General features: G+C 49.6%; 1 protein-coding gene across 15 annotated transcripts in view; it reads left to right on the forward strand.

Moving 5' to 3' along the window:
• LOC108158880 (PDZ and LIM domain protein Zasp) overlaps positions 1 to 22,147 on the forward strand; it is a 56,997-nt gene extending 34,850 nt beyond the window's left edge. For 3 of the 15 annotated variants that reach the window (XM_033391766.1, XM_017291641.2, XM_033391767.1), the window contains 13 exons: positions 255 to 406; positions 490 to 646; positions 1,729 to 1,865; positions 2,513 to 2,607; positions 4,533 to 4,920; positions 5,585 to 5,779; positions 6,706 to 6,808; positions 9,586 to 9,867; positions 10,056 to 10,236; positions 15,249 to 19,650; positions 20,951 to 21,134; positions 21,196 to 21,435; positions 21,504 to 22,147. In XM_033391766.1, coding sequence (XP_033247657.1) covers positions 255 to 406; positions 490 to 646; positions 1,729 to 1,865; positions 2,513 to 2,607; positions 4,533 to 4,920; positions 5,585 to 5,779; positions 6,706 to 6,808; positions 9,586 to 9,867; positions 10,056 to 10,236; positions 15,249 to 19,650; positions 20,951 to 21,134; positions 21,196 to 21,435; positions 21,504 to 21,581 — 6,594 coding nt within the window. In that variant the 3' untranslated portion in view covers positions 21,582 to 22,147. Of the gene's footprint in view, positions 1 to 254; positions 407 to 489; positions 647 to 1,728; positions 1,866 to 2,512; positions 2,608 to 2,883; positions 2,952 to 3,505; positions 3,801 to 4,532; positions 4,921 to 5,584; positions 5,780 to 6,705; positions 6,809 to 8,060; positions 8,310 to 9,585; positions 9,868 to 10,055; positions 10,237 to 10,915; positions 11,144 to 15,248; positions 19,651 to 20,950; positions 21,135 to 21,195; positions 21,436 to 21,503 lie in introns of those variants that run through there. The other 12 variants (XM_033391772.1, XM_033391768.1, XM_033391769.1 and 9 more) reach the window with 12 other exon arrangements.
• The last annotated feature ends 1,848 nt before the right edge of the window (positions 22,148 to 23,995 follow it).

A 23,995-nucleotide genomic window follows, 5' to 3' on the forward strand; every position in this document is an offset into this window, starting at 1 on the left:
ACAGATACAGATATTTCCACGGGAAAGCGAGAGAGTAAACATCCGCCAAAAGCCAGAGCCACCGCATCCGCATCTGAGCGGATTCGGATCGCTGCCTCATAATTTTTGCAGTTGCAGCATAATAAATTCATTCTGGCCGGCCCCTGGCCATGAGTTATGGCTCAAATTGAAGCTGAAACTAACGGGAGTGGAGAACTAATCGCAGGAGAGAGAAACTGGGCCCGATTTCTGAAATGTGTTTTGCTTTGTTGCAGGTTAACGCTGGCAGCTTGTCCGAACAGGCTGGCCTTCAGCCCGGCGATGCGGTCATCAAGATCAACGACGTTGATGTCTTCAATTTCCGGCACAAGGATGCCCAGGATACGGTGGTGCGCTCCGGCAATAACTTTGTCATCACAGTGCAGCGGTAAGTGGCAGTCCTTAGCATACATATACATACATATATTTGTAGATTCCCCTAATCGAACGGCTCTCTTGCATACCCTTTAGCGGTGGCTCCACTTGGCGGCCACAGGTGACGCCCACCGGTAACGTGCCGCAGGCAAACTCCCCCTATCTGCAGACGGTGACGAAGACCTCTCTGGCTCACAAACAACAGGACAGCCAGCACATTGGCTGCGGCTACAACAACTCGGCCCGTCCATTTGTAAGTTTACTAATTTGCAATCATACAAAGTGTAGCACACATTTGCGGGCAGCCCATCCCACATCCCCCTTCCACAGCACACATCCCACATCCCAGGAGCCCCTCCTGGGAGGAGGAGTGTTGGCCGAGGCGGTGGAACATCATTTATAAAATTCATAAACTGCAGAGAGCCCAAAACTTGGGAGTGCTGAAACTTTTAGGTGGAACAACCACTGCCGTCAGGCTGCCACACAGCTGATGCTGATGCTGGTGATGTGTCCTGATGATGACCAATGATGTTGATAGTTGGAATCCTTCCAAGCACGGTTCCCCCTCCCCCTCCCGCTCCGAGGACCGAACTTCCTGACACATTTTCCGTTTATTTTGTTGTCTGTCTGTGGGTTTGGTTTTCCCTATTCATTCGACTAGGGTTCGGTGCCCCTGCTTTTGTATGGAGTTGACAACATTTGCATTTATACGATGTCTGTCTCTCTGTTTGTGCGTAGTTTTGAAAAGTGTCAGAATGAGTAATGAATATGAGTGCCAGGATTATTTGCCTGGCAAGAATTAATGTGCAAAAGGTCTCACCACACACACAACAACAGATACCCACCTTCCATCCCCATTCGCACTGTTTGGGGGCATGCCATGCATAGTAATACCAATGCCAATACTCTCTTGTGTGTGTGATATGCATACATTTACGTATATTTTATTGTTATGAATTCGTATAATAATAGCCAGCCCTCTCTGAGCCCCATACCTCGAATGACAACAGCAAGAGACATGAAATTGATTTGGGATCATTTTAGGCGGAATCATTTTAGGGAAAAACAATTTAAGAAGCGCAAGGGAAAAGGCTAAAGGGGTGGGGCTGGGTTTTGCCTCTCTTATAATTACGAGAATCACACAGAAGAGAACCTCCCGACTCCTGTAGAGTCCTGGAAAAAAGCACAGCTGGAAGAGCAATCAAAGATTATCTGAGACTCTTGCCATTCTCAATCATTTTGTTACTTTCACACTTTACAGACTTTGAAAAATGCCCCCAAATATACGATATGTCCCCCGTTCGTTATCCTTCTTTCCCCTATCTATGATTTCAGGCCAATGGTGGCGGCGATGGCGGCGTGAAGAGCATTGTCAATAAACAATACAACACCCCGGTTGGCATTTACAGCGATGAATCTATTGCGGAAACACTTTCGGCCCAGGCGGAGGTATTGGCTGGCGGTGTGCTCGGGTAAGTTTTCCCTTACCTTTCGTTCCGTTCCGTTCTGTTTCGTACCGACAAGGGTTAATGGCGGGAAAAGGCAACAAACAACTGTCTGGGCCACAGCCGTGACAGTGCAAAATATCAGGAAAAGTTTTACTTAAAATTTTCTTGTTTTTTTGTGCTTTGGTTTGCTTATTCCCCTCCGTCTTCCTCTTTCTTTCTTGCTGTCTCGCTCTCTGCTCGCGAGTTTCTTTCGTGGCGCCAAGAAACAAAAAGAGAGGGAGAGAGCAGAAAAAGTAGAACTAACAACCGCAGGCTGGTCTAACGGTGAATGCAATTTGGCAAATGATAGCAGGACGTAGACGGAGATGGAGCTGGAGCCAGGCCAAGTGCCTTTTTTCTTGTGCCAGTTACCGTGGTGGTCTGTGTGGGTTAGAGGGGAGGTGTGCCAAAACGCACGCGTGGGACTCGCACGCGTTTTGCGCTTAATTTCTTTGGGGGATTTCTCACACTGTCCTGGTCCTTTCGACTCGTTTCCACGGGCCAACGCGTCGGATGCGTAACGTAACGACTCACTCGCGCGGCATACTTTCGGGCTAAGCGCGAGTGCCGAAAAGTATGCACTCCTTAATGTCTAACACAACCTTTTACTTCTCTCTTTCTCGCCCCTGCAGCGTCAACTTCAAGAAGAACGAGAAGGAATACCAGGGCGATCGCTCAGAGGTGCTGAAGTTCCTGCGCGAGGAGGAAACCGGCCAGTCCACTCCAGGTAATTGCCCCAACTACGAGCTGGCCCGCCTGCTCCTCATCCTGAACGATGGCGCCAATCCGCTTGTAAGCGACACACTGGGCGACATTCTCTAGCAAGAGAGAAGGGTGGTGGTGGCCATTGGCCGTGGGCCGAGTGCCAGCGATTTTCTAATCGGTTTTCCCTTTTTCCCTGAGTCTTTTTTTAAAACGACCAGCAGAGACCTTGAAACAGCTCTAATGCGTGTGCTTCTCAACGTAACTTAATTTTCTGTTCTTTTGTCGTTCAAACCCTCAGACCGGCACAAGGAAATGGACTTTCGTTTTCTCTATCTGAAGACACACTTCTAGTCCAGTCCACACACAAATAAAAGTTTCCCCCCCCCAGTCATTTTCTATAAATATATAAATATGTACATATGTATGTATGTATATTCTCCAACAATTTCAAAGTCATCCGATACAGATTCGCTAGGTTTAAAAGTACAATAGTTTGGTCATTGAGGAACACACAAAAAATTATTAATATGTCATCAATATTTTAGGAAAGTCCATTGGATGTGGGAAAAGGTCATTAGGATTAGATTTCAAATTTCCTGTTTGTTTGTGTATGTATTTCGATTTGCGTTGTAAATGGATTGGATCAGTATTTTGCCTTGAAAGGAACAGCTTTAATCGTGGTTCATTTTAGTGGAATTTAGCTACATAGATCATCTCAATACATTGAATGAAATACACCGCAGATACCCTGAAACTTGTACATACGAACTCTTTCTGTGTATCTCTCTCTATCTTTCCGTCTAACTCATGTTTTGTGTTTAAACTCTTTTTCATATGTTGTAAATAAATATACACCAACAAAAACATGAACAATCAACAACAATTACACCAACAATTTGCGTATACAACACTTCTCACAGCTTTTGGCAATTACGAGCATGATGTTCACCAACAACAACAACAACACCATCAAGCACAACCCCAACAACAACAATTCAATCAACAACAGCAATACAATCAACAACAACACCAGCAACAACAGCAATATCATCAACAACAACAACAACAATATCAGCAACAACAACAACAAATTCAACAACAGCAATCGAATGCGACTCGCCATGTCAGTGCCCCCGTGAACACACCAAAACCCCCAAGCACCGGCGGACTCCCAACGGGCCAGAACATTTGCACCGAATGCGAGCGCCTCATTACGTAAGTCGTGTTTGCTCCTGCTATCCCCTTTCCTTTCTCGTAATATCATCAGAGCTGGTAAATAACTCTCAACCGTCACTGTACCTAAATCGAATACATTTCTTCTTACAAACATATGTACATACATATGTATGTATGTATGTACCTTTGATTCTGTTTTGCGCTTTCGGTTGTGCACGTCTGAACAAGTCTGTCTCACAATAAGAACTTTCGTTGATGCGAGAGAGAGACGACGATCTCTTTGCAGAAGCTTATCTCTCGAGCGCAAGCTTACACGCATGCATGCGCATGCCAGACACTTGCAGCCTATGATCGAGCGAAATGGAGCGCAGGAAAAGAAACAAAAACGGAGTGTGTCTCTTTTCGGTTACCTTATTTGTTGAGTGTTATTTTTAGGCTCTCTCTGACTATCTCTGACTCTCATTGATTTATATATGTACCAACATTTGTGTATGTGAAAACATTGACTAACGGCAGTAGCACTGCCTCCTCCCTCTAGTATGGCGTTGTTACCCTCATTAGTAACTAATTTCATGCAATTATCTGACTAGCATAGGGCAGAGGTCAGGGGTTGGACCTTCTAGCAGTAAACTGTAAGGGGGGGCGGGCGTGGCTCAGGCGGATATATATTAACCAACACACACAACACAGACACACAAACCCCGAAAATTTGCTATATTACTGATTGAATTTTCAACACCGATTCAAACGATGACCATGATGACGATGTAGAACCCCACAGTCCGGCAAACTTCTATTGGACACAGAGCCATGCCATCGGAGGCAATGAGAGACGCACACCGCTGCACCACCAGCATCAGGATGAGCGGATTGGCATCCCTATGCAGTCGAATTCTTTGGCGCCCGCTGCTCCACACAGGCCCAGTCTGCCGGTGGCCAAGCCACAGGCCCAGTCCCAGGAGGGGGCAGGTCAGGAGCAGGAGCAGGAGCAGACTGATCCGCGCATCATTGTGCTGCCGATTTGCCCGGCCCTGCAGGGGCCCGAGTACAAGGCCGACATGGAGGCGGCCGCCGCAGCGTTGGCCAGCGACGAGGGGCGTCCGCGGCCATTGTCCGCCAGCGGACATCCGGCGTGTCAGTTATGCGGCGTGGGCATTGTGTAAGGATTTGTTCGATGTTCAATGATAATTCATGAGTCTGAATCCCGCCTCTGTGTCTGTGTGTCCGCGTCCGTGTCTGCCACCCCCATGTATCCCCCGGTATCCCCGTGTACGAGACTGTGCATTTTAATTTGCTTTTATTTCATGGGACGCCCAACGAAGTCAATTGTTTAAAATTGATGCAGTCCTCCGCATTACAAAAGCCCGTCCGCACACCTGAGCCCACAGCCAGACCAGCCCCAGACCCTTCCACCCCGTGCTCCACACGACGCATGGGAATCATCATTTGTATTAATTTGTATGCCAATTTAATTGGCTCCCCCATATATAAGTACCCCCGATACCCAGTCCCTTGCGCATCAGAGCTTAATTCGATAATTCATTATAGCTTTTTACACATTTCCCGCATTACCTCACGACAGATGCGCCCTGTCCGGCCATTCGGGTATCAGCGTAGAGGCTGTGTCTATCACATACACGAATGCAAAAAGAAGAACCATCCAGAAAGAGAGACAGAGTCATTCAGTCAATCATTGATTTGTAATCGATTGAAAGGCTTTTCAAAGAAGATTGCAATCCCTTGAAGGGCATCTCATCTCTCCCGCCCCCACAACCATATAATTTATTTAATAATCATTCTCTTTTTACCCCCTTCCCCTTTAGTGGCGTCTTTGTGCGCATCAAGGACAAGAATCTGCACGTGGAGTGCTTCAAGTGTGCCACCTGTGGCACCTCCCTGAAGAACCAGGGCTACTACAACTTCAACAATAAGCTCTACTGCGACATCCACGCCAAGCAGGCTGCCCAGAACAATCCGCCCGCCGGCACCGAGGGCTACGTGCCCATCCCCATCAAGCCGTAAGTGATCAAAGGGTATTGCCTCTGTTCGGTTGCAGTTGCAGTCGGTTGTGTCCGATTGCACGGCCAATTGGGTAGTGAGGGTGAAACCCTGGTCTTTCAGGGGTAGAGGCAGCGTCGGGGGGCACATATGAAAACGAAATATAAATAAATGCGAAAGCGAGTGCGAATCGGTGAATGCCAAAACACGTCTGACAGGCTGGTGACGAAATTCGACCATGCACATATTTACATACATATGGATGGTGGAGCGCCAATTGGGAATGCCCTGCCCATAGGGTATTTTAATTCTCCTGAGTAATGCCAAGGGAGTGTACGAATATTCAACGAACCGAAGTGGAAGAACCATTCGTATCCCTACCCCTCCTTTCTCTGGTATGATCCATCTCCTTGGGAATCTCCTATAGAGCATATCCATTGTCGGCTTTCCTATGACTGGACTGGTCCTCCCGTTGGCCCTTTGTTTTATGTTTTCGGGGGAATGGAGGCGACACTGATTGCTCTGCTGACGTGTCATCGGCTGGGCCACAAATTTTTTAATAAATGAATTGGCAACATGTGTCTGTCTGCCAGTGCCCCATACTCGGCACTTGGACCTCCATCAGTGGCGTATGGATAGTTGGGAGTGCATTCGATATGATCTTTCAAAGGGTGTGCGACATTTTCGGCCCCTCTGTCCCCTTGGCCCCCAGGCGGGCGACAGATGCAATTTGCATTTGACATTTGGAATTTATTGTGGGGTTTTTCCGTGCTATTTGCTAAATTTCGAATTGCATTCAAAGTCAACTTAATTAAAAGGCTTGTACTACTATATGTCGTAGGGGCAGGGCTGCCATTGGGGCCAATTAACTGACGGGGGCGATTAAGGCAGATTTATCGAGTGGAGCCACAATCAAACCTTGAATATCTTTTCCATCTCGTTGCAGCAATACCAAGCTGTCGGCCAACACCATCTCGTCGGCCTTGAGCTCGCACGGCTACGGCAGCAACGGCTACTCCAACGGCAACTCGACCCCGGTCCCGTCACCGGTAAGTAACGCCAAAGGGCCCAGGAAGATCTGTTAGTTGTTAACTGTTGACTGTTGCCTGTTAACTGTTCCTTGCCATGGCTAAAACAATTCTGTCAAAAACACACACGCACACACACGCACAGACACACACAGACACTCTCAGACACAGACACGTGTTCGGGGGGCCTCAGATAAGGCAAATGCTTTGGGCCAGGTGAAAACTGAAAGAAAAATGAAGGAAAAGACCCGACAGATGCTCCATCTGCCATCTGATTTTATATCCGTTTTCGAGAGGCTCCTTCTTGGGCAGCTAACGGAAGCTCTGAAGGGTATCCAACGCTTCGACCCCTCTCTTGTTCTCTTCTTCTTTTGTTCTTCAATCAATTTTATCATATTGCCATGGAAAATGTTTGCATAAACTTGGCAACTTGGAGTATCTCCTCCCAGACATACATATGCTAAAATGTGGAAAATCATTTGAAGAAGAAAAGCGAGATAGTGGGGTGGGTAGGAGGAGGAGGGTGGTGGTGGTGTTGTCGTTGGAGGAGAAAAATGCAATAAAATGCAAAAAAACTAAGTTTGCCGGCAAAGAAGTTCAAATATTTCGTGCAATTTTATAAAAAAAAAACGCTTCTCGCTTACTATTTTCTTTGCTTTTCTTTGCGTTACGTTTTCCTCGGCTTTTCCTTCCGCACTTTTCTTTTGCCACAAAACGATCAAATGAATCTGCAACAAACGCTTGAATTCATTTGCCTTGTCTCTGCCTGTATCTGTGTCTTTATATGTGTTTGTGTGTATGTATTTTTGCATGGAATTATTGTTTCCGTTTCCGTTTGAATGCGAAAGGGATCGAGACCTACGGCTGATGATTGGACAACAGAAGATCAGAGGGGGACAGGACAGAGAGTCTCCAATCAATTGCGGACAGATCGCCAGAATCAGAATCAGATTGATTGCATTACTTATAAATATCATTGGGGCCCACACTTAGCAAGTAGTCAGTGGGGTTTTATTTGTTTTTTTGATTTGATTTCATGTGAATTTCTTTCACTTACTGACTCTTCGCTCTGCCAGCGCATTTCGCGAATATGTGCAATGTGCAATGGCTGCGGAATCTAAAAGCTAAAAGCTGAATGCTAAATATATATGCCAGGCGGTATTATTTTTTATTTTCGGTTTTTTGGCAGAGCAGAGAGTTCTTCTGGCTATAAAAAAAACACCAACCCAGCTGTCACGTCGCCGTGACAAGAGGCACTGCCAGAGATACTGCCAGCTGCAGTTTCGGTTTTGGGCCCGATTTCGCAGTTTCTTTGCACCTTCGGCGCGAACAGTTCGTCGACAGTGCGCCTCTAGTCCTCGAACGGGTGTCCCCGCGAACGTCCGTGTCCATGCGTGTCCTTGCGGACACTCGGAAAGCGATAGCATATAGCGATATATCTCCAGCGATCATCGAATATTGAATATTGAATATTATCGAACCGAGAGGGAGTCGAAACTCCCAAGAGTGCACTAAATTTTCTGTAAATTTACTCAGCAGTTGGTGTTGCATAATCCCAGACCTATTGGAATACCACACGAATATGAGATATATAGGATAAAGAATACAGATATTTCTTGCAGGCTTCTTTTTCGGGTTTACTGCTGATTCCATGGGGTGGGGGGGTTTGTTCTCTTTGCTTAGTTAATTGACCTTGACCTATTAGCTATTTTTAGAACACACACACATAGATACACAGAAAACACACGGCAAGTGTCGACTGTCAGCCGTAGTCCTCGTTGCCCTCCACTCTACTGGCATTCCGTATCCGCATTCCGCATTCCTGCATTCCTGCATTCTCATTAACTGCCTTTATTAACCCGAGTTCTGTTTCCGTGTATCCCGCCGAATCCTGAATCCATGCCTGCCTGCTGCCCATTAACATGCCTGTGCTCGCATTAACACATTAGCCCGAACCCGAGCCAGAGCCTGAGCCAGAGGTCGTAGAAGCCGGCGGCGAGCTGCCACTGCCGCCACCGCCGTCGCCCACCCAGCTGCTGCAGTACGAGGCAGAGACAGAGACAGAGGAGGAGCCGCAGGAGGCTCTGCCAGCGACAGCAGTCCAGGTCCAGATCCAGGTCCAGCCACAGCCAGAACAGCAACCGCCGCATCAGCAGAAGCAGCAGCAACAGCACACACGCACCCACAGCAGCCTCTCGTCCATCTCGAGCGGCTCCTCATCCTCCGGCGTCGGCGGGAGCGGGAGCGCCAGTGGGGCGGGCCATAGCCAGCAAAGCTCCTCGACGCTCTCCCTGGACCTGGACCGGGACCGCTACGCCTACGGTTCGCCCATGCACTCGCGCCAGACCTCGGGCTCGTCCACGTCGCTGGACGTGAGTGCGGTGGGTGGCAGTGGTGCTGGTGTTCAGGCCGATAATTACACAATGCCGCTCTCGCCGCCACCCCCACCCCCCCCACAGCCACAGACAGCCCAGACGCCCTTCCGTGTGGAGCGAACGGAGCGAGCAGAGGCGAACAGCAGGGTTGGGGCGCAGAATGAGAACGACATGAACACGCAGAACAAGGGCCATAATGCGTACAACCAATTGCTGAAAGAGTATTCCAATAAGCTGCAGCACCAGCAAAACCACACCAACAACAACAGCAACACCACAGCCCACGCCCCACCCAGACACAACAACAACACCGTAGCCAAGCCATTTGCAACGTCATCTGTGGCAGCCATAACGCAACAGCAGCCGCTAGTGGCAGCGCTGACGGCGACACTTGCTAATCAATTGAAATTTAATTCGCATCAGGTTGCAAGCCCCCAAGCAGCGCTCCCAACAGCCTCAGCAGCAGCAGCAACAGTAGTTGACAGCTCAAGCTCAAACCCCACTGTAAAAGCATCAGAAGCAACAGCAGCAGGAATATCCTCCTTCACAGGCAATATGTCCGATGAGCCATCATCGATCTATGGCCAAATGAATGCTCAACCAACGGCCGTCCCCGGCGATCCGGCCTTCGAGTATGTTACCCTCACGGGAAACGTGATACGCAGTGTACAGGCACCCGGCAAGGGGCCGGGCATCAGCTACAAGGTAGGTGCTCCGCAATCCGCTCTTCTCGCGCCGCGCCGCGCTGCTGCTCAGCTCTCAGCTCTAAACTCTACGATCCCCGCCAGAAACTAGAAAATAACTAACCGAGCAAGTTCCGTCCAGTGTTGTTTGAAGTGTTGTAATGATTATGCCATGCTCTCTATATTAATCCACGCCCTCTCTCTTCGAAGGTAAACCAGGGCTATGCTCGTCCCTACGGAGCCGCCGCCGGGCCACCGAGTGCCGCACCCAAGTCGCCGGTCGCGTATCCGCCGCAGCAGCAGCAGCAGCAGCAGCAGCAGCAATCATCGCGCCCAGCGGCCGGTGGCAACCCCTATGCCACCCTGCCCCGCACCAATGTGGGCCATCAAGGTAAGGCTGATTCGCCCAATTCGGAGGGTGAATGGGTCTAGTCGATAAGCTTAGGTCCCTAAGTCGCTAAGCCACCACGAATACGATTACGATTACGAATACTATGTTTATATGAGCGTGATATATCCTCCAGTTGCAGTTCCTTTTTTGTTTGTTTGTTAGCTAGTTAGTTAGTCAGAGACACGGACTCTCAAACAGACTCCAGGACAGAGAGACAGACAGAAAAACATACAGCTCGAGTCGATCCATTGATTGTTGTTTAGTATTAACCGGATTTCTGTTTATAATGATGATGGAGTTTTTTTATTCGAAATAAATTGCACATGACTTAACCAACTTAACAACAGAATTGAGCGCAGAAAACAAACAATCAAAACCACCCAGAACCCAGAACTAAAACAACAACAACAGTCCTCCCTCATTATCGAAATGCTTTTTGGCAAAATTTACTGAGAGCTAAAACAATTCTATGGTTATATTCCTCGACGGAAAGCCTGAACCCCTGAACAACTGCATACTGTGCACGTAAATGAGAAACTATTTGGCAAATGTGGCTGCAGCAAAGAATTTTGGCATAGTTTAAGTTACACACTCTATCCTGCATATATACATATATAAATATATATATATATCTATCTATATCTATTCTGTATATATATGTATGTATACACACATGTAGGTCGTAATGTAAGATACCAACAAGAACAGAAACCCCAACAACAGCAACACTATCAGCAACAACAATACCAACAACAACAACAGCAGCTGCAGCAGCAAAAACAGCAGTATAGAAACTCTTACCCAATGGGATCTAATTATAATACTCAGAGTCAGTCCCTGTCTCAGACATCATTCACCAACAACAACAACTATAGCACTTTTAACAACAACAACAACATCAATAGAGGTAAAAGTGTTGCTGCCTGTTGTTGAATTTTTTAGCAAAAAATTTCACTCATAGCCTCGCAGCCGAATCAATAGATGCACTTTTATGCACTTTATTCACTTGTTGAGTTGCTTTAAAGCGCCAACACACGCACACACACACACACACACAAACACACACAAATAAACTCACAAATACACATTCGAACATTCATTCACTCATTCAGACAACAACAACAGCAAATGAATTGTATCAGCAGGACTCAGGACTCAGCAGTGGGAATCTGCAGCGCTTATTAATGGAAACATTCTGTTGACAAACTCAATCAATAGGTGGAAACATTTTAAAATGTGTTTATCATTATTATGAGGCCCAGACGGGAAATTAAAACCGACACAATGGATGGCACATGGAGAGCAGGGGGTGTGGGTACAGTATCGGCACATTCAATGCCAGTGCGATTGCAGCAGCCTTCTTCCGATTCCACTTCCGGTGTGGCCCGACGAGAGTGCTGAAAGAGAAATGCAATTGTGAATGCAAAAGCGAATCAGAACAGAGAAGGGGATAGGGGCGGGAAAAGCGTAGAGAGAGGAGAAGAAGAGGGGAAAAACCAAAACGACAACCAATGATACGTGGCGTATACGTAAAGTGAAATGAAACCCGGGACGGCAAGACCCATTCATGTATACAGAAATAAATGATATAAAATGTATTCGCTTGTTGCCATTCGGTTTTTCCACCGCCGACGCCACGTTCCGGGATTGCCACATTGCATCTGCGGCTGTCGGTTCTTGGGTTCTTTGGTTTTTCCCCCGAAACCGAAAAGAACCAATTCGAACAGTACTTTAAATGCATCGCAAATACTCAAAGGCCAGCCAGCCATCCATCCAGTGCGACAGTCAACGGCAGAAGAATCTGCACTAGCACAAGTAAAATATGTTTTACTCAGAAATCCATGGATATGGAAACCATTCTCAGGGTGAATACTTGCACGCCACACTGTGCCTGTGTGGTTTCGACGCGGAACAATTTCTGGAATTTTTTGTTTATGTACATATCTTTGTTTCCGCTCGTTGGTTGTTTGTTGATTTATCAATTACGGCGCTACGATGTTGGCTGTCATAACGGAAATGAATTAACAACAAATATGGCTGCCGGGCTTACGGAGGAGGAGCAGGAGCAACAATACTCTCCTCTTCTCTCCAGGCACTCGCAATTTATTGAGCCAATTTTTCGAGTGCCATTTTCGTTGAGCAATTAAAAATACAATTATCGCTGGACAAAAAAAATTGCTATGCTGGATGCTCCCTTCGGGGCTTTGCTTCTTTGGCCCCATAAATCTTCATTCGGCTGCGGAATCAATCTCCCAATCAAAGCGAAAATCACGCACAACCGCAACAATCATTTGAGGTTTGGTCGGGGTTGTGGCCTTCGTTATTCCATCTGCGAAGAAACTGGCAAAAGCCGGCAGCTAAAAGCAAATCCACTTCCAATTTGCTGCCTCATGCCACACCAGAGTGTGGCATCCGCCCGGTGCTGCCACTGGTATGGTTGGTTGGATGGCAGGGGGAAAAAATGTGCGCTGGCAAACAAATGTTTGCGTTACACAAATGCCGACACGCACAGCCAGGCAGGCCCCACACACACACACATGCTTCCCATGCTCCACACACACTATCTCTTTCTCTCTCTCTGTTCTGGCGGGAAATGTAAACGAAAGCAGATAAATTACCAGCCATTATTATCCAAACAAGCACCCGCTTCCACCTACGGGGGGGCCGCATGCTGGAGCGTGCCAGGAGGCCATACATCACATGCCTGGCATTCGTCAAAGTTTGAGGCAGCCGTAAGATTTATCGGTTGCATTTGGCTGCCCCGCGTAGCTCCACGCCCGGTTCGTTGTTGGTTTTCGGGGGAAACTATTGTGCTAGGGCCTAAACTCTACCCTGCGAGGGCGGGTTTCGCTTACCGCTCTGCGAATCATTAACCATAATACCCGGACTAACTTTTGGTTTCTGCTTCTTTTAGGTTACGGTTACCAATACCAATCGTATTAGGCCAGGTTTACACCTGCTGCCAAGTCCAAGATCCGGTCCGATATCCTTCCCCCCCCCCCCCCCCCCTCGCACAAGCCACCAGCAAAGGGCATGCAAAGGGGAGGAAAGGGAAAGTAATCTTCAAATGGACACACTTTGAGCGGTTTCTAACTAAAAAAAACTTTTAAAATTGAATTGGAAAATTTATGAATGTTACTCAAAATAAATTTGCGACAGTTTAAAAATATCTGTATTATCCCGTACTTCCAAAGAACTCGCACTTTCTATAAGAAATCTCTCTATACTTTAAACGCTTCAAGCCTTAACCTTCAAGCAAACTGCCTAACGTCTGTTTCTGGCTATCTCTTTCTATATAGTACATATAAACCTAATCGAATGGTGCCCTGGGCTATGCTACTCGTAAGAATTTTCCATCTTTGCACAACTTTGCATGCCTTTGGTCTCGGGGAAAGCACGAAAAAAGAAGACTAAGAAAGAAAGTCATAATAATAATGAAAATAATAGTAGAATAATAAATATAAAGAACAGATGAGAGGAGAAAAGTTTCGCGACTGAATGCCCTGGCGGCCTCTTATTATGGCCAAAACTTTCTGTTTCTGTTGCCAACATTTTTCATATGACAAAATATTTGCGGCAATAATTTTATTTTATTTCATTTCGTTTCGTTTCATTCGTTTGTTTATTTATTTCTGTGGTGGTGGCGGTGCTCTCTGCCATGCTACCATTTCTTTGTCCTGAGTCCCACAGTCTGGGGTCCCCGTCGTGGATTCTGCTTCACGTGCTGCTCCACGTCCTGGGCCTGGTTGTGTGTTTCTGCCATTTTCAATTTCTGCAAAATTACAGCCAATACCAAATTATGCATAATAAAATCCAATGACTACCTGTCGACGCCATTTTTCCGTGTGCAGGGGGAAACGATACGAACAGAGTTGCAGGCAGACGTGGGCCCATAAAAAATGGAAGTAAATATGCGTGCCTAGCACATACCCCCCACCATATATTGTGTGTATATGAACAAGTACAGAGGGTAGGGTATAGACAGCGTTTCGAATAGAGGATACCCTGGGTACTCGTGGAAATATACTATATTCTGAAGTTCCCTGGAATTGATCCTTCTTACTGCTTCCTCCACTTTCACGTATTCGTGAACACCCATCCTTTTTTTTTTTGCCAATCAAGGGGTACAGGTACAGGACTTCCGCCTCCTCCTTCTGCATGCGTGTGTGTTTATTGTTGCGCCACATGAAAATGGCTCCGAAAAGAAGAAATAAAAAAAATGTACGAGTATTTGCCTCGGCAAGGGGCATAAAGTGCTCTTCTTCCACTCAGTCTCGACTATTGTTTTATGGCATTTAATATTTTCCTCCTTTTTTTACGGCATTCGAGTGACACGGGGAGTGATACCCGGGCTCCCTCCGCCGTTGTTTGTCTGTCAACAAAATGCACAGAGAGAGGGGACTTGTGGGTGAGGGAGGATGGTCTCGCTGATAGTCAGTGGCACTGCAGACAAGGGTAAAAGTTTCCACTTCGCTTGGACTGTTCCGATTTCTTCGAACTCAAAAGGGGAAAAGTTTCCGATGAAGTCCTTCGATTGAGTTAACGCTACCACATAGCCTTAGAACAGGACAAATAGTCCACACAATACCATATCATACACCACACCACAGCACACCACTCGGCGCGATTGTTGAACCACAAACTAATTCCATTTGAATCTCTGTAGAAAAACCGGGATTACATTGTTGCCAATACCTTTACCGCTGTTTACTGCTGTTTTTTGCTGCCGCTTGCCTCATGGTTTAGCTGTAGTTGTAGCTTTAGTCTTTTCTCTTGGCACCCTACCCTACCCGCCGCTGCATTTCGCTGCCACCGCACAGCTGCTGCGGGGCCGCCGCCGTCGCCGCTTTCACAGTGCCAACGTCTAACAAGCGAATGTCTTTTATTTCTTTCTGCTCTTATATTTGCCCAAACCGTACAAACTAACCAAAATCCCCCCCAACCCACTTTGCAATACACGAAACACGGAACACTCTCTGCTGTCTGCTTCTGTTTCCGCGTCCGCACTGAAGGAGCAAGCGTGGAGGAGCCGCACGGCCTGCAGCCGGAGTACGAGGAGGAGGACTGCTTCGAGATGGACATCGAGGTAGCACTGGCCGCAAGCCGACAATCGCAGCGCGGCTCCAGCTTCACCTGGCCCCCGCCTCAGGACGATAGTCATGCAGCGCCCACAGCGGCACCCCTCTACATAGCCCCCCCTGAGACGCAGCACGTGGTGGTGGCCAATCCCGTGCAGCAAGTGCCGCCGCTGCCACCCGGAAGTGTTACGGCGCGCCTCGATCCGCAGCCAGAGCAAGTGCCACAAGCGGCATCAGTGCCACAGTCCGCTCCCCAGTGGCAGAGCTACTCGGCGCCTCAGCTGACGAATCAGCGGCTAATGGAGCAGGAGTCAAGTTCGGATAGCTACACCTCCACTTCGACGACTACGACGACCACTTCGGAGGAGTACCAGCGCATGTACGCGGCCCAGGTGGCGGCCTACCAGATGCAGGAGCAGTCCGGCTCCGAAATGGACGACTACCAGGTGGAGTACGGCAGTGCGCAGGACGTGCAGGAGTACGCCTCAGGCAGGCGCAGTGCCCAGGAGTGCGTGGACTCGCTGTCCGTGCCCCTGAGTACCTACAAGCTGATCGACATGGTAAGGGAGGTGACACCCAGTCCCGTGTCCACACCCGCCCCGGCCCCGGCCCCATCCACGCCACAAGCCACGCGACACGTCGTCTTCAACGACGAGCCCGAGTACAAAGAGCTGCCGATGGTGCTGCCCACGGAGCTGGAGACCATACCGGAGGCAGCCGAGGATCGCGAGGGTCTGGTCATCGAGCATCGCTCTCAGATCCTCGAGAGCGAGCGGCTCTTCCAGCCCACGCCCGAGATTAAGTTCGAGATAGCGCCTGTTCGCCAGATACCACCCTCCAAGATACCCAATCCCATGCCCAAGGAGTGGATCAACCCCATGATCCGGGTCCTGACCACGGCTCCCGAGGTGCCCTTCCACCTGGTCGAGTGCCCCTTCCCGCGGCCCTGCGACGACGATTTCGAAGCGGAGGCAGCTGTCGCAGAAGAAGCCGCAGCTGCAGCCGCTCCGCCAGCGCCTCCACCACCGCCTCCTCCTCCCGCTCCTGTTTCCGCTCCTGTGGCGGATCCACCTGCACTCCTGCGCGAATCCCCGCCCCGTGGATCTCGCCTCACCCAGGCCATGGTCACTGCGCCAGAGTTCGAGCTGCGGTTCGCCCCGCCCGCCGACCAGGGCATCCCCCTGCCCGAGGAGACCGAGCCGTACATGCCGCCGCCCATGGACATGAAGCCGTACATGCGCGACGACTACCGTCCCAAGTCCCCGTTCGTCAGCGCCCTCACCACCGCCCCCGATCGCCCCTTCGAGGGCCACTTTGATCGCGACGTGCCCATCCACCTGATTGACCTGCCCACCCCTAAAGAACACCTGAGCATGTGCGACGCTCTGTGCACGGCCCCGGACCGTGGCTACACCCCCCTGAATCCCGAGAATGCCACCCACCGAGTGGACGAGGACCAGAAGCAGCAGGAGCTGAAGAAGCATGAATTTCAGGTGCTCGACCACGAGGAGGAGCTTGGCATCCGGCCGGAACCGCCGCACTCTGTGGAATACTTCACCACGGAGTCCGAGAAGCGACGCAAGTCGTCGGCATTCGCGGCCATGCAAGCATTCCAGCCGTCCCGCGAACCGCTATCCTCTACCAATGCCACAGCCACCAACACGCCGCGTGCCTCCATATGCTCCGGCTCCCGGGAGACGGAGACGGATCTGGAGTACCAGAAGTACTGCAAGGCGCAGCAGCGCAACCAGAAGCGCCTCGACTTCTACCACAAGAAGGAAGAGGAGCTGCAAAGTCAACAAACTGAGCAGCAGCTCCAACAGATCCAGCAGAATCAACGGGAACTCCAGCAGAATCAAATAAATCAGCTGCAGCAACACCAACGACAATCTCAACAACAATCCCAACAGGAGCTCCAGCAGAGTCAGATGTCGCAACAGCAGATGCAAAACACTCAACAATCTAAACAGCAACTCTATCAAACTCAACAACAACAACAGATTAGCCAACAGCAGATTCAACAGAGCCAGAGAACTCAACAACAGGCTCAACAACAGACACTAAGAACTCAACAACAACACCAGCAAGCAATGTCCCAGCTCTCCCATCAGCAGGAGCAGCAGCAGCAGACCTCCGCACAACAGACACGCACAGAGAACCAGACACGCCAGGGGTACTCCGATTCTCACACGACCTCGCTTTGTTCCGCTTCCGCTTCCTATAGCAACTCCTCTTCCACAGTCCAACAGTCCACAACCAACAACAACAACAACTCCTACAACGGAAAATCCTCCCTCGCTGCACCACTGCCCACCGCTTCCTCCTATGCACATACATCCGCCCTAAGCAAGTACGAGGCCCAAGAGCTGATCGAGGAGACGGCCGAGGAGCTGGAGCACTCGGAGATCCTCTTCCCGCCACCATCCCCGCTTAGCCACCTGAAGGGCAAAGCCGTGCAATCCGGCCTCCACAAGGCGGACACCATACCCAAGTACCAGCGCAACTGGACATCGCTGCCCACCCAGAGTCCCATCCGTACACCGGAGCCACAGGAGCTGCGCGAGAATGTGCCGCTGGCCTTTGTAGATGCCCCTAAGGCGATCCCCAGTGCCCAGTGCCAGATCGATTCCACTGTACATAAACCCATAGCCCAGGTCTCGGGATCCGGACCGGGAACAAGATCAGCGCCAACGGCTGTGGCTCAGACCGCTCCCAGGAGACAGCCAATGCCGCAGCCGTCGGTGCCCATCATAATCGAGGATCGCTCGGGTCCAGTAACGATGGCTTTCCAATCGCTAGATGAGTTCGACCATCCCGACCAGGCGCAGACGCCCACGCGGCCCTTCACGCCCTCGATGATCAACAAGCCGGCGCCCATAATACCCTTCTACCAGACGCCCGAGAAGCTATGCTTCGAAGAGTGCTCGGCTACCCACGCTCGGGCCTACGACCAGAGGGCCCTCTCCCCCTGCTTCGACCGCTCCCGCTCGCCAGCTCCAGGACCGCCGCCAAATCCGCTCTCCGCCATAAGAGCGCCACGTATGAAGGAGCCGGACTCGAATCTACTCTCCGTCGGGGGCACTCCGCCGCGCCTCCAGGCCGGCTCCATTACAACGGGCCAGAGCTACCAGGGCCAGCTGCTGGCCCACTCCGAGCAGAGCACCCAGTCCGGCAGCCAAAGCTTCTCGCAGCAGCCGGAGACGCTCACAGAACGCCAAATCGGAAATCTGACGGTGCAGCAGCGGGAGCAGTCCTCGCAGTTGCAACAGCAGCACCAGGCACAGAGCCAAAGCCAGACGAGGACCCAGGTGGGCAACACCCAGATCGAGCGCCGTCGCAAAGTCACGGAAGAGTTTGAGCGCACCCAGAGTGCCAAGACAATCGAAATCCGCACCGGATCGCAAACCCAATCGGTGTCCCAGGCCCAGTCTCAGTCCCAGTCTGAGTCCACGGACCGTCGCTCCTCCTATGGAAAGACTGGATTTGTGGCCAATCAGGCGCGACGCCTGTCAGGCCTGGAGCAGGAGATCACTAGCCTGACCAGCCAGTCGCAGGCCATCAGTGCCCGAGCCTCCGCCATGGGAGAGAGCAACTTCCCGCAGCTGCGATCGCCCACCTTCGACTCAAAGTTTCCGCTGAAGCCGGCATCGGTGGAGTCCATTGTGCCCGGTTATGGAGCCAATGCGTCATTGGCTAACAAGTTGGCTCCCCCGCCGGGGTTCCTAACGCAGCAGCAAATGCAACAGCAGCAGTCGCAACAGCAGAGGTCCGCATACTCTTCGTCTTCGGTGGTACAGCAGCAGCAGCGCACTCAGAGCGCCTTCTCGAGCAGCACGAAAGCCAATTCCTCATCGCTATCATCAGCATCCGCAATAGCATCATCATCTGTATCAGCATCCGCCTCCAGATCAGCGCAATCCGCCAGTCTAACCAAAGCTTCTGCTATTACTACCACGACTAATAACCAGGCCTGCTCGGCCTTCAGGAGCAACGTCCCTGGAAACGGCAATAACAGCAAACCTAATCTGGCCTCTCGGCTATCCATCGCTTCCATCACAGCTCAAGCGCCAGCTCCAGCTCAAGCTCCAGCCGCGCCCAAGTCAATTATCACCGCCGCTGCATCGGCGCCAACTTCAGCGCCAGCTTCCTTTCCGCCAAACTTTAGCGACTTGAACTTGAACTCTAATGTCGATGGTTCCGCAGGTGGTGGCATCAAGAACGGCAAAGGCGGCTTCGGGGCCACATCGGCACCCAAGCGCGGACGCGGAATCCTCAACCAGGCCGCCGCACCGGGAGTGCGCATCCCTCTGTGCAATAGCTGCAACGTGCAGATCAGGTGAAGAGCAGCATCCCAACCTCGTTGTGTTCTCTGTTCTGTTGATGTTCTCCATGTTCTTTAAGAGTGATTCTAACCCGCTGTTGTATCTAAGTATCAGATAGAGCCCTCCGAGGATCAGCTTCCTAGTGAACAGCTGATGTCAGGCGGGTTCTCTGATGCCCTTTGTTTTTGTTTTTATTAACTAAGATTTAAGTGTTTCGCCAACTAATTTGCATGCCTGTGACCTAACGCGCTCGCCCTGTGTTCTGTCTCCGTTCGTTGCAGCCGCCGTCAAGCAAACTAATTCGCATGCCAACCCCCACCATGCCACACTGCCCCGACCCGTCCAGCAGGCAACTGACTTACCGGCCAGCCAAGGCGAGCAGCCGATGGATGTGAATGCGGATGCCACTGCCATGCTGGCCGAGTCCATTGGCAAGATCGACATGGGCGACAAGACCAATGCCTTCATGCAGGAGGCGGGCAAGATCATCTCCAGCATGCTGGAGGCACGTCTGGCCGGCAGTGGATCCAACGGATCGAGTGCTCCCCTCTCGCACGCCGGTAGCAGCCTGAGCCTGCGCAGCAATAGCAGCTCAAACCTGTCTAAGAGTCCGATGATTGTGCGCAAGCGCCTGGATCTCGACGACTTCAAGAACATCGATCCCACTCAGCCGGTGGCGCTGCAGTCCGTGGTGGCTCTGCATTCGCAGAAGGAGCCGATCGCAGAAATGGGCACGCAGAAGGCCCAGCCACAGGTGCCGCGTGTCGAGCAGCAGCTGCAGATGGAGCTGCCTGCGCAGCATCCCATGAGCCGGATCCTCGATATTTGTGATAATGGCAAGGTGACGCCACAACAGACGCCCGAGCCAGTGGCATTCAGAAACAATTTAAGGCGCACTGGTGCCACCCATGCAGCCGATCGTAGATCATACATCGAGCCAAAGCAGTGCTTCAATACAGTGAATGCCGTCAGTTCAGTCACCATACCCACTGCCACTCCCACTGCCAATGTCACTCCGACTGCCACTGCCACAAACAGCAGCATTCAGCAGCATAATCAGGAAAGTGCTGCTCCCAGCTTCAGTGTAAGCGTGAAGGCCTTGGGAACAAACAGCGAGGGACAGAACACCATGTCCGAGGAGAACGAGAAAGCCGTAAGTCAGTTGCTCAAGGATGGTAAGCGGCCCATCTGCTGTCAGTGCAATAAGGAGATCACATTGTAAGTATCCCTGTCCCCGCTTGCTCCTTGCTCTAGTTTGTTGGATATCTTTCTGCCTACATTAATTCAAAACTAACACGAGAAACGTCTTTGCAGAGGACCCTTCATTACGGCGCTGGGACGCATCTGGTGCCCAGATCACTTCATTTGTGTGAACGGCAACTGCCGCCGTCCCCTGCAGGACATTGGCTTCGTTGAGGAGAAGGGTGATCTCTACTGCGAGTACTGCTTCGAGAAGTATCTGGCCCCCACCTGCAGCAAGTGTGCGGGCAAGATCAAGGTTAGTCCAAAGGCAAAGTCACTTGAAATTTTGTCTCCTAAAAAACAATGCTTTCTTACAGGGCGATTGCCTGAACGCCATTGGCAAACACTTTCATCCGGAGTGTTTCACCTGCGGCCAGTGCGGCAAGGTCTTTGGTAACAGGCCCTTCTTCCTGGAGGACGGCAACGCCTATTGCGAGGCCGACTGGAACGAGCTGTTCACCACCAAGTGCTTCGCTTGCGGCTTCCCCGTCGAAGCCGGCGACAGATGGGTGGAGGCCCTCAACCACAACTACCATAGCCAATGCTTTAACTGCACTGTGAGTACTCTCTGTGGGGGACATTGCTTCGATGAGCCCTTAACTAATTTCTCGTGTATCTCCCACAGTACTGCAAACAGAACCTGGAGGGCCAGAGCTTCTACAACAAGGGCGGACGTCCCTTCTGCAAGAATCACGCGCGCTAAGCCGGCGACCAGCTGATTTTGTTTGACTTCAGGGATCATGCACACTAACCAACCAATCAATCAAATCAACAATTAACGATAATCAAGAGCAATCTTAAAAGGATTGTAGGAGCGCCTCTGCGTAATTATTATTATTTTTATTTGTTTGAATTGTGCCGCACAAATGTTATCCTAATTTTAAAACATCAACGACCCAAACGCGTCATATCAAATGAAATATCAAAGTAAATCAAATCTTCAATCAGAAAATCAAAGCTGAGTGAATGAAAAACTGCAAACGAGAAGAAATCGAACTAGCTAACAAATTACTATGTACTCACACACAATGACCTATTATTTATTCAAGCATCGTATCATAACCGAACCAATTTTACTTTACCCAAACCTTAAACTAAATATGTATGTACTGTCGCCAGCGTTAATTTACTTAGTTCAAGCGACCAATCGAAATACCTATCTGCCGAACACTGTTGATCAACCCAATATAACGCTAACAGGTTGCGAAGCGCAGGGGATTTCCAAGATCAAATTCGATTGGCATTAGAGATGCATACGAGACAGAGTCGGAAGAGAACAGGTTGACAGCAGGAAGTCGCATGTTTATTATTTAAAAAATTAATGTTGTAAATTATCCATAATTTGAGTGTAAATTGTCACGAACAGCAAATGAATAAATTTCGAAATCTTTTTCGCGTTTAATATGAAAATGTTTTCTTTGGCTGGATTTCATTCTCTTTCAGGAGATTCCTTAGAGAAATACTTGCTGCAGACTGATAGTAAGACTCGTCGCGAGTTCAGAAAGGTATATTATACATATATATATATTCGCGAACATTTGATTTTTTACGACTGGTTAAATAAATCATTGCATACTTTACAGGTTGCATAATAAATCATGGTACTATGGGGTTTCAAGAAAGCGGCGTTTAATTTTCTGCTCGCCTGGTAGCGCGGTCTGAAATTTATTCTGTTTCGACCATTTGACGGCCGATTTAAGTGCAGTTTACCTTTGGCAATATCTCGGCTGCTAATGTGCAGATCTGAGCGCTGCTTTTATTTTCGTGATCGATATTCGTTCAGGTCGATATTCGAGAGGCAGGTCCTTTGCCGATTTGTCAATCCTCTACGTATGGATATTAAGGTCTGTATACACAAACTCATACGTAGAGCTTACCTCACGACTCTGGGACCAATTGAGGCAGCTGTGTGTCCAAAAGCACGCACTTCTACCGCAATTTCATGCTTAACCAATTTTTGTTGTTATACCCGAAACTCAAAATGAGTATTGGGGTATATTAGATTTGTGCTAAAAGTGGATGTGTGTAACGTCCAGAAGGAATCGTTTCCGACCCCATAAAGTATATATATTCTTGATCAGCATCAATAGCCGAGTCGATTGAGCCATATCTATCTGTCCGTCTGTCCGTCCGTCCGTCCGTCCGTCCGTCCGTCCGTCCCCTTCAGCGCCTAGTGCTCAAAGACTATAAGAGCTAGAGCAACGATGTTTTGGATCCAGACTTCTGTGATATGTCACTGCTACAAGAATATTTGAAAACTTTGCCCCGCCCACTTCCGCCCCCACAAAAAGCGAAAATCTGTGGCATCCACAATTTCGACGATACGAGAAAACTAAAAACGCAGAATCGTAGAAGATGACTATATCTTCTAGAGTGCAAAATCTGAACCAGATCGTATAATTATTATAGCCAGAATCAAGAGAACAATTTCATTCTATCTCGCTCTGTCTCTCTCTAACACCCAAATTTCATGGTCGGTTTTGCCGATTGCAGTATATGAGTTCAAGGATCTTAGAACCCATAAGAGCTAGAGCAACCAAATTTGGTATCCACACTCCTGTGATATCGGACCTTGACCGTTTTGTGTCAAAATTTCGCCACACCCCCTTCCGCCCCCGCAAAGGACGAAAATCTGGGGCATCCACAAATCTCAGAGACTATTAACGCTAGAGTAACCAAATTTAGTATCCGCACTCCTGTTAGATCTCACTATAAAACGTATATCTCAAAATTTCGCCCCACCCCCTTTCGCCCACACAAAGCACGAAAATCTGTTGCATCCACAATATTGCAGATTCTAGAAAACTAAAAACGCAGAATCATAGATAACGACCATATCTATCAGATTGCTGAATCTGGATCAGATCAGATAATTTTTATAGCCAAAAGGAACAAATCAATTTGCAGTGGCTACGCAGCGCCCGACGTCACGCTCAGACTGATTTTCTGTCTCTCTCGCACGCACTCTTTGTCGTGTCGTTTAATATTCGCGGCGTCTGCCGGAGAGAGCCATACTGACTTAGTATCGGGTACAACTGTAGAGTTGCGGTGTCCGCAGCAACTCACAACGTTCCACCTCGTTTTGTGTTTCGGGAAGAGGTGAGGTGTGAGTGGGGT

The sequence above is a fragment of the Drosophila miranda genome, chromosome 3 (assembly GCF_003369915.1).
Source record: "Drosophila miranda strain MSH22 chromosome 3, D.miranda_PacBio2.1, whole genome shotgun sequence".
NCBI lineage: Eukaryota > Metazoa > Arthropoda > Insecta > Diptera > Drosophilidae > Drosophila > Drosophila miranda.